Below are 11,371 nucleotides of genomic sequence, written 5' to 3'. Positions count from 1 at the left end.
AATTCCTGCACTAAGTCGAACAAAAACACTCAACCAAATGGGGTCAAATGTTGTCTTGTGCTGAAAGAAACATTTTTATCAAAAATACTTTCTGCATGTGTTTAGGGAGCACATAATTCTTGAAGGAATTTTTGAATGATTGAATGCGTACTGTGGTCTGATGTGATCTGACATAATTGTTTATATTTTCATTTTCTTCCATACTTACGCAATGTAAGCCGGTTTTGTTGTGGATAGAAACAACACAATTCAAAAATGTGAACGACCAGAACGACATCTCACCAGTAGGTGGCGCTGCCTGCAACAACGGTCAGTTGAAAGATAGATGGCGCTAACGAAAACGTTAGACTGTGGTGATTTCCGAGGACATAATGCAAATAATGTACATTTAATTACACGAAGCTAAAAATTAACTTTAAATGAATGGAAAGCACTTTAAGCTGTTTCTGTGACGTAAAGTAGTTTTATTGCTTATTAAAAAATAGATACACAAATTAAACATGCCCAATTGTCCAGCATTTCTGGGGGATCATTCTATTACAAAACAATCTAACGAGTCCTTTAGGATATTTCATTCACCGCATGAAGGACGAACGAAAATGGTCCCTAGTCCCTAGAGTAGGCGATCTTGTTCAACCCACCATCATAAGGTTTTACATAACGTGGTCAAAGTCTTTACTTTTATTGCTTACGTTATCGTGCTGCGGTTTATTGAACGCAAAATCATACAATAATATTTCCTTAAGCATGTGTTATTCAGGTGTTCTCCCTAACATTGTATTCTACTACCGTTGCCTGCGGTTTCGTGATCGCTCAACGTACACACTCTCACACCTAACTTTGGCTTAAATGCTAAACGAGGACAGGGACCACGGGACGTCGTGCAACACCGTCGTCGCACAGAAACATCAATCCAGAAAAAATGAATCTAGAGGCAAAAATGCTCCTACTACAAAAACTACAGATGCATGAGTGTATGCACAACGGAAAAATGGTCGAACGTAACATCAATAAAGAACAAAGAAAAATAAACAACATAACAGACAAACAAACGATTATTTAGTACATATTGTACTAGCACATATAAATGGCACGCCTTTCATCGTGTCCGACCGAATCCCTCTCTTTCATTCCCCCCATATCTCTCGCTCCGATGAAATCGTCGTCCTTTTTCTGTTTTTTGTAAGCTCGCTAGAGGAAGTCAACAACTTACTGTTGCTTCTGCTGTTTCAGATAGGCCGAAATAGCGTCCAGATCACGCTTCATCCAGTCCGCGTTCAGTCGAATGGTTTCGATCGACTGTGACACGGTACGCTCGGTACCGGGGAACTCGTGCTCCCGGAAGAACCGTTCCACCTCCTGGGCCCGCTCCTCGGTGGAGAAGTTCTCCGTCAGGTACTTGATCAGACGTGCCAGCAGGAATCCGCCCTCGTACTGGTTTAGCAGCACCTGCCAGTGTTCGCAGAAGTAGTCCCACGCCATGTCGCGTCCCTTCGGGTTAAGGGCAACCGATACGATGACGAACACGGCGTCCTGAGCGCGCACCTCCTCCGACATTGCGAAATCGATCACCTTCCGCAAGATGTCAACATTGCCGATCGAACCGAGCGCGCGCGAGATGCGATCCTTTTCCTCGTGCAAATCGGTCGCACGGTACAGTCGCAGCATTTCGTCATATGTTGCGAGATCACCGTTCTGTAATACTGCCCTGTAGCAGGTGCTCCGAAGATCCGCTGGCAGGACGCGCTTGTTTTGTGCGTGTTCTTCAAACCTGACGATGGAGTAAAACGAATAAGTGACTGTACAAATACCACATACTACTCTTGCATACCTTCTCTTAGCTTCTGCAACAGTTTTCGTACATCCGAACGATACCAGTCGACCGAGGACGAGCGAACGAAGCAGCGTATCGAGATGACTCTCGCCGGGCTTTACATCCCAGCCCAGCTTCTCGGCGACCGGTTGATAAAGACGCACGCCGTACTCGCCAAACTGCTTCTCGGCAGGTGTGTGGGCCAGAAGAAGCTGCAGTTTTGCCAAACAGTTCGAAATTGACGACCACACGGTGTAATTGTTTTCGTTCCGGTACGCATCGATTACCTTCAAGGCCTGCGAGGAAAAGAGATTTAAAAAAACACTTAATATTAGTTGCCTTCGTAACGATCGCACTGTTGCTGCATACTCACATCAACGGTGGCACTCTTTCCGGCCTGCACCAACGCAAACAGATCGTCAATCAGTCCCAGCCGGTCGAGCGGTGGCAGTGTCATATTCTTAATGGCTGGTAGAAACTGTTCCAGCATCTCGGCTGGATACTGCGTGCGATAGTATCCGATCGTGCCAGGGTTGATCTTTACCCAGTCCTGTTCTCCAACGCCCTCGACCGTGATTTCCGCATTGGACGATTCCAACACCGTCGTGACGGCATTTACCGATGACGGTGTAGAAACGTTTATCGGAATAAGCCAAAGCGATTGTTCCGGCGCTTCACACCCATCAGCACAGAACTTCGATTGAGCGATGTTCAGCAGGCGACGATTTCCTTCGAGCTGCTTGGAGGACAGTACTTGCACCACGGGGAAACCCATTCGCTGAATCCAGGTCGACATGACGGCACCGACCGGTTTGCTGCTCACCTCTTGCAGTGCGTTCCACAGGTCTTCGGTTTTCGTATTGCTGTACTGATGCCGCGTCAGGTACAGATGCATGCCCCGCTTAAAGTCCTCATCGCCGATGTAGTGGTGCAGCATCCGAATTACGCTAGCACCCTTGTTGTAACTAATCTCGTCGAAGATCTCGTCTATCTCGGATGGGTGTCCTACCGGTACCTCGATCGGGTGCGAGTTCCGCAAACAGTCGTGCTCCAGCGCTCGCGTATACATGTCCGTCACAAACTGCGTCCAGATATCGTAGTCCGGGAAGAGATGATCGACACACAGGAACTCCACGAACGAAGCGTATCCTTCGTTCAGCCACAAGTGCGTCCACCACTCCATCGTCACCAAATTACCGAACCACTGATGCGCAATCTCATGACCCACGGTTAGCGCGATCGATTGCTTCCGAATGAGGGACGTGTTTTCCGGATCGACCAACACGAACGTTTCACGGTACGTGATCAATCCCCAGTTTTCCATCGCACCCGCGGAAAAATCCGAAATAGCAATCAGATCCATTTTCGGCAGTGGATAGGCAATGTTAAAGTAGTCCTTGTAGTACGGCAGCACCTTCGTCGCTACGTCCAGCGCAAACCGGCCCTGTTCACGCTTGCCAACGGGTGTGTACACTCGCACCAACACACCATCAGCCGATTTATCCTCGACATAATCGTATTCGCCCACTACAACTGCCACCAGATAGGTGGACATGATCGGGGTCCGATCGAAGGCTACCAGTACGGAGTCGTCCTTGTCTCCTGAGGGTTGCTCACGTACAACCGGCATGTTTGACAGGGCTACCAGATTTTGCGGCACAACCAGCGAAATGTCGAACGTGGCCTTAATGGCCGGTTCGTCCCAGCAAGGAAAGCATCGCCGCGCGTCCGTTGCCTCGAATTGCGTTACGCCCGCGTATCGTTCTTCACCGGTCGGTGAGAAGTATTTGCTGCGATAGAAACCCTTCATCTTGTCGTTTAACTCGCCACTGAATTCAACCGCCAGTTTCGCCGTACCGGCCGGAATTTCCGTACCGAAGACGAAGCACGCCGTTTCTTGGTCCGCATTGAACTGTATGTCCTGGGCGGTAAGTTTATGTTCGTTGAAACTAACGTTCGCCGTGCTTATCTTCAGATCCAGTGCATTTAACGTGATGCGATCCGTTGCCGATAAAACCTGTAAAGAGAGATAAGATATAAATAAGCGATTAATACAAAGTTCTGCTATTCTTCGTGAGAGTTCTTTGAATATTTAAATTTAAAGACAGGAAATTTGAAAGAAATGGATGAAAGGGTTTAAACGTTTTTGCTTCACCTTGCACCCACAAATTGCCAAACCAAGACGCCACCAAGGAGACACTAGACTTGACGTGTAACCGCCAAAACGGTACTTGCCGTAAACAAACTGTCCCAAACAGTTATTGCCCTATCATCATATGATAGAAAAGAAAAAAAAAAACATTCCATTCCAACTCAGCAAAGCAGCTTAATATCAACGGTAAAAAAGTGTCATTCCTTGAGGTGCATTGCAGAAAAAAAGAATTGGGAGCAAACGTCCCCGCAATTTGGTTTCATTCTGCACAGTGCACATCGCGTATAATGACAAGTCAACAATTTATTTTCGTCCATCCGCTAGCAGTACCAAATGGGGTGGTCAAATGTTTGCGTTGTCTGACAAGGTCGTTTACCTTGCCGATTGGCTCCACCAACGCAACCGTATCGCAACAACCAGGGGGAAAAAGGTAGAGACGACCATGTCGCCACCCGGCGCATCGCCCACAGGAACATCATCACCCAAGCTGACGAAGGAAAATGGGGTGTAATGTGTAATAGGAAAATGTAATTTAACGGTGAAAACAGCAAACTATCCTATTTCATTTAATTTTAATAATAATCGTATTTCTTTTTTTCAATCAAAACAGAAAATTCTGTTTACCGCTTGGTGCTGCATTACTTATTTTTCTACCCAACGCACAGGCCTGATCTACATCAGGTTGGTTGGCTACGGCAGACTTTTGCTTTCGTTTCATTCATTTAACTTTTTTTTCGCTTGTTCATTTCATTCTTCTCTTGGCTACATCGTTCTTCCACTCAAACACAGCCGTTCTGGGCCATTCCTGACCGTGTCGAGCGAGGGACAACAAGAAGAAACACTTCCAAATTTACTGCCTCGTGTTTTTTTTTGTGTGTTGTGCCGCTGTTTATTGTCGACAATACCTACACACATACGCACATGGCGACTGCTTCATTATTCCCGATTCACCTCATCTTGCCTGATTATTCGCGGAGACACAATCGCCAAATGATATTACACAAAACCTGTTTCGGAACGAGCGTCCCGTCGTAATGCCACGACCAGTTGGACGTTTTTCATCGTGCGTTCGGTTGCGAGCGGATAGTGTTCGAGGTTCGTAAGAATAGCCAGCAACAATCTGCAAGATACTGCTCGTTCTCTTCATTGATAATCCGCGATCGCCAGTGCTTCACAAGTGATCATAAGGAAACGGAACTCAACAACTCAACTCAGCATAACTCAACAACTAATGACAATAAAACCCATACACCAAATAATTATTTACAATTACAGGCTGTTATCCATCTAATTTGGCCATTTTTTATCAGAATTCGTTTGTCCCATTATTTTTTTCTCTAACGCCAACATCTTACAAAAAACACAAGATGAACATATGAAAAATTCAATTTCTCATGATTTTTGCTAAAGATCGAAGAGGATTGATCACACGAGGCGCACAGCGAAGAAAGATATTTTATGATTAACAAATTAGGCGGGAAGTAAACCATAATTTAAATCAGCAAAGGTTACATTCAGCCCCAAAGGTACCACGGTATTGAAGAAGCGCCAGACTTTGGTGAAAGTAAAAGAAGGAGAAAGGTTTGATCGGTCTTTGCTTGCCGAACAGGAAGTGATCTTTCCTAGAAACCTACCATTTTGCAGTGGAGAATATACCCCAGGTCAAACAACTTATAGCTAATAGGCCAATAAATGAACCTTTCAAGGCACTTCAGATGTGAATGTGAGGAAGAGTTGTCTGCGTTGTTTGCAAACCAACAATTCCTATTGCAAACGTATACAGCAAACATGCTTATATAGCAAAATTACATGACAATAGCGCGATAAAGGTATGCAAACATTTTTTTCATTAAACTAATCGCAGATGTTGTAAAGGGCATCTACAAAAAATAGACAGGTTCATTAATATCTAAGGAATGGATTGGTGATCATGTTTGTGCCTAAATTAATGGCGACTATCTCATTAGTGGAGCATTCGAAGAAAACAAGCCTCAAGGATCCCAAACAACCCGCTATCATTGACCAAAACGTCGTCAGGTCATTACAGGAGAGAAGTCTTCACAATATTAGTGAACGATCGTTTATCTGCAAAAATCCACAATCCTCAAGAGCATCACCGGCGGTTGGTCGAAATGAACTGATGCTGTCCACACATTAGAAAACACCCAAAAACACATTATTATGGACAGGGTCGGAAGTTAATCCAGGGAGATTCCAGTTCCAAGAAAACATAATGATCTCCTCAAAGCAAGAAATATTCATTCGTTGTCCAGGAAGCTTTATCTGTGTGGCTAATTGTCGTTGTTAGTTATTCCCGCGCCGACACACGGTTGAGAGGTGGATTAATTTTGTTCCACTACCGGACGTGTTTTGTCGGCAGCCACGCGCGTTGGAGTCACGAAGGTGCACAAAGCATCCCACCGCTTTACCCGACCCCAAAAGGCGAATGCGAATAGCTGCCAATCTTTTGCGGCTCATTTTTCTACACCCCCACGGACAGAGAGTGACGAGGGTTTGGACGTGGTTGTGTTTGATTTATGTTGTACAATCTCTTCCTGGACTTTGGGTAGCCCCGGACCCGGTTGGCTAATTTCGCCAAACCGCAAACTATGCGGAACACCTTAGTACCAACCTCACACTGTGTGCGCGATTCAATCAGCCAACCGCCACACAGCGGGAAAGGGTCTAAACAGGACAAACAAACAAAAAAAAGTTGCACCTATCCCACGCAAAGTATGGTCACGGAATCCAATGGGGTATACCCACACGGGCGGTGTGTTGATAGAAACAACATCAACGATGCCGCTCGTTCCTGAACCGGTCCTCAGCAAATCTAAGTGACATGGCCCGTGTAGCTTTGCACAACAACGGACGCAAGATTTAAAAGCATAAAATGTAAATGTAGCATGTGTAGCATACGCAGTGCGATCCTTCTCTTCGACATCACCAGCAATGTTGCGCTAGGGGAAGGCGATCGCGATTGGGGGAGGTTCTCATATACCGCGCCTTAAATGTCACTTTGCAACAGTGTTTTCGGTGCGATTCGCGATCAACTTGCACGTGTTGGTGGTGCTGGTGGGGTGAGCAAATACATTCACAATTCGAATCCCGATGCCGATTTGCCGTATGCTGCCCGAACATCCCACCCCACATACGTCAGCCATATGATCGAATTCGATCGTGCTCGTTGCATCACACTCCGTACACGCTGCTACTCCCAACTTCCAACTCGCTTCCTTTTCGCGAAAGGTTTCTTTGGGATTGCTTATTATTTTACCTTTCCCTCGCTGGTGTGCACGAGTTTTCTCTTTCCTCAGCTGGTACAGCCGAGCATACATCTGTTTCGTTATGCTAATTCGCTTCGGGGACCGGGTACCGTTATGTTGTTTTATTTACGAGCATTTACCGTTGCAAATCCCTCATCCGAGCTCCTCCCCTACGTGTACCGCGCCCTTTCCGCGATTTTGAGATTATGTGTAGGTGCGTGTATGAATGTTGCATTTGTTTATTTTTTTCCGCTTTGTGCTTTTCACTTTTCGCTTACCCCCAACTGGTTGGGAAGGGTGAGAATAGTTCGATCGACGATCGGTTACGGTATATTAGTATTGGATCGAGGCGGACCCTCCATGAAGGCCAATTCCATATGTTCTGAGGTCGTGAGGTAAAACCTGATACCCAAGCCAAGAAGGAAACATGAAAAAGGTCAATAGTTTTCAAGTGGAATGCAACAAAACCGCGTACCCGTAGGAGCTTTTACCGATTATCTTTCCATGATCTTTGTAAAGAATGATTCAAAAAAATAAAAATAAAACCGCGGAATAAGTAATATAATATAACAATATTCCTTTCGTCATCGACACACCAACCTCAAGAGATCTAGGCCTGCCATTTCTGACTTTTTTGACTTTATTTACCCGTAGCGGGATAGTCAGTCCTGCGTATGGGGTATGGTCTAAATGGGATTTTGGACCGGTCCTGTCGTGTGACGACCTGCACCTCCGATCAGCACCAAGGAACAAGAAATCTACCCTGTAATTAAATGAATAAATAAATAAACATGGACACATGTCCACACGTCGAAGAAGCTAATATTCAAGACACCATTGCCGCCACCTTCGTCAAATTATTTGCCAAAGGCACAACTTTTCCTACTGGCGATCACACGTGGGGTAAGTTTTTTCGTTTCGATTTGGCCATTACTTTTCCGCCACTTTCTACGATAAACAGTTATAACGGCCACACAAACACACGTTGGAAAGGGTAACACTGTTTACGATGGGTTTGTGAGCGGTGTTTTTCCCGAGAGTTTCTTTTTTGTTGCCTTGTGCTGAGTTAAAGTGCAGGACGAAGCGTTTGTTTGCAGTAAGCGCCACAGGGAGTAATCATATGCCACTGCATTGCGTTGCTCCCAGACGGTCCCGTATTCGAAGGTCGCTGAACTAATATGAAACATTTGGTGCAGAGGAATTTTATCGATTGTCAATTCAATTTGGCAAGGGCGTGGGCAAGGGTTAAATCACATTACATTATGGACCATATTTTAGATGATATTTTGAATACTTCTCACCAAAAATAGACGCATATTTCAGGCACTTTTAACTGAATCAAACGTTTTATATCACCTGTTACAGCCAGCAATGGTTATGACTAAATAGCCATGACATATGACAATGTAATTCTCACTGAAGTGCCTTCAACAAAAATTGCCATCTACAATAATAGTCCACTTCCTTTAGCAAATATTGTCGGCAATAAGAGAAGATAACACAACAAAAAAAACATCCTCATCTTATCTAACAGCGTCGGCGGCTAGGTAAAATAGCGTCAAATCACCCATAAATACAGTAAAAGGTACTGTAGTTTGCCTTGTCTTTCATCTACAGTGGAGCACGTTTTTCATTTCCTTCCATGTGCACTGGATAAAAATGGCTACTCTATGTGGCGCGATACACGTTGACCACTTTACCCGGAGATTAACCGATGATAAGATGTGCACCTTCATCTGCACTGGTCCCCCCATATCCCCAAGAACACTCACCTTCAGGTCAACCGTCGTGGAGCCCTCGAACGTTAGCGCCGTCAGGTTGGGTTTCAGCCTCAGCTCGTAGTGCTCCGGTACCACATTGTTTGGTAGGCGCTGGAACTCGGGCTTCCCGCCGGTACCGGTGGCTGCGGACATTTTGTATTCACTTTTTTCGGACACGTCACTGATGCTGTTACAGTTTGTCGTGGTGTTGGTGGTGATGTTGCGTCGTTCGAACGGATAATGTGCCGCTACAGAACCCGTAGAAAGGACGACACTTGGCTTATCACGCCCGACAGCAAATGAAACCGGGCGGGTAGAATGATTCACCGAACGCACCACCACTGCGGCTACTGCCGGAGGAAACACTCGCGGGCCAGAAATAACAAAGCAACCGTTGCCTGTTGACCGTCCACCAGCGATTAGCGGTGATTGCTGCCACGAGGTGACGGACGCACGATGCACGCACGGAATGGAGGGAGTGTTTCGTTCACGCAATGGGCACCGCTGCCACGCCGACGTTGGACTTGGTGACGTGACCGACAATGATGATAGGGAACTGTACTGTTGTTTCACGGTGACGGTATCGTTCCGTCGGGCACTGCTTTGACACGCTGCTGTTGTGGCCGCTGTGTGAGATGGAGTTTGTTAATAGGGCGCTATAGAGAAGAAGACGAAGGCTTTCGAGCTGGTCGAGCGCGGAAAGGGTAGTTAATGGCAGACCAGAATGATTTTATCGAGGAACTGCACGGAGCACGGAGGGAAAACAAGACCGAGAAAAGACCAGCCAACTCTTCTTCAGCGTTCGATACACTCTGCCCAACACAGCCGCACTATTGCTAGCGCACTGTCAAACATGAACCGGGAGAGCGAAAGCCAAAAAATCGTGAGAAAATGAGAGAGATCGCGATTTACAGTGGTAGTCACACCAACTTGCTTACAGGCGCAGTCGAAACAAAATTTGTGCAATTTGTGTAACTTATTTGCATTATTACAATTAGAAGCTACAGCATGTTTGTGTCGCTTTTGTTTTCAACATCATTCAATGTGGAATAAATTTAACCTAATACGAAATTTACACAAATAAATAACTAAACTTGACTCATGCGCACTACTAAGTGTAAATATACCTTAATATATTAACGGGAAAAATGGGAGAGAGCGCATAGGTAAATTATTGCGCAAGAGAGATTTTTTTGGTCAGCTGTCAAAGCTGGAGATGTTTTTAATGTTGTTTACACTTTACGGTCTATGTTAAATTTCGTGGATGGTGGAAAATAAACATTAAACAATAACATATTGCAATAGGCGAAATGAGAAACCACACAACCTCCAGTTTCATTTAAGGCTAATGTTGTTGCCAGGGCGTGAGCAGCAGGAAAAATCATTCGTGCTCAGCCACGAAGACGTTATCAATGTGTATCGTGAGAATAGAAACACCATACGCACCTAAAGCAAGCCGTTCAACTGTTGATGCGAGTCGAAGAGCGTTCGGACGTGATACTTGATAAAAGCAAAACATTTGCAGTATCGAAAAGCTGAAAACGAAGGTATTAAACTACTGAAAACACTTTACAAACAGAAAAACCGACAAACAGCAACACGCAACTTACCGTAATTGTTTACCAAACCCGGCAAAAGTTGCGTGAAAGTTGACAGCAAACGTCAGTTCAGGCATAAACAACGCACGGTGCACAGCGCTGAACAAAAGGACATAACATTTTATGCATTGGATTTTGTATAAGCTAAAAAATGGGTTTTTGCAAAATAAAGTTTAAAGTAGAGATTTTTTTTAACAGTTTATGCACTGAGACCGAACCAATAAAAACATGCTCTAAAGACAAAAAAACAAAAAAAACGTAAAACGCGTCATCAAAATACAGCAGCACATCGTACAGAGTTCATTGAATTGTTCGTATTTATTTCATTCATTTAATTATTTACTCACTTCGCCTTGTTAGTTCCTGCCTCCATTCCGACAGGACTCCATTCACATCATCCTCAAATGGATTTTAGTCGTCATATATATACTTTTTTTCATTTAAAGTTTCATAAATAAACAATATTTGCCTGTTTTGTTTCCTTTTTTTGCTTCTCCTCTGCAACTCCGCTGCTTGTTCCATCGCTTACTGAATTCACCCACAGCGCTACTATCATTTCCTGTTTCCAGTGTTTTGTATTTCACTTTACTCATTTCCATCATTCTTTTTTCTCGGTTTGCATGTATTAAAAACTATTTACAAAACTATGTTAAACTTCCTTCCGGTGTTGGGCTGTGCATCGGGTTTTACTGTTCTTCCTAGATTTAAACTGATTGATTTATCATTTGAATGTTGTTTTGCTTCATACCGTGTCTCGTGTTAGAGTGGCATGCTTCCAGTGT

General features: G+C 44.8%; 1 protein-coding gene across 1 annotated transcript; it reads right to left on the bottom strand.

Annotated features, from left to right (window-relative positions):
• Nucleotides 1-1,209: 1,209 nt before the first annotated feature.
• Nucleotides 1,210-10,510, bottom strand: LOC128714673 (puromycin-sensitive aminopeptidase). The gene is made up of 5 exons (XM_053809549.1): nucleotides 10,438-10,510; nucleotides 9,004-9,617; nucleotides 2,187-3,830; nucleotides 1,832-2,109; nucleotides 1,210-1,771 (listed from the first exon to the last, which is right to left on the bottom strand). The coding sequence occupies exons 1-5, from the start codon at nucleotides 10,508-10,510 to the stop codon at nucleotides 1,210-1,212; spliced, it is 3,171 nt and encodes a 1,056-aa protein (XP_053665524.1).
• Between the last annotated feature and the right edge of the window lie 861 nt (nucleotides 10,511-11,371).

This window comes from Anopheles marshallii, chromosome 3 (assembly GCF_943734725.1).
Source record: "Anopheles marshallii chromosome 3, idAnoMarsDA_429_01, whole genome shotgun sequence".
Lineage (NCBI taxonomy): Eukaryota > Metazoa > Arthropoda > Insecta > Diptera > Culicidae > Anopheles > Anopheles marshallii.
The sequence above is the reverse complement of the archived record's forward strand: the minus strand, read 5'-3'. Positions and strand labels throughout refer to the sequence as shown.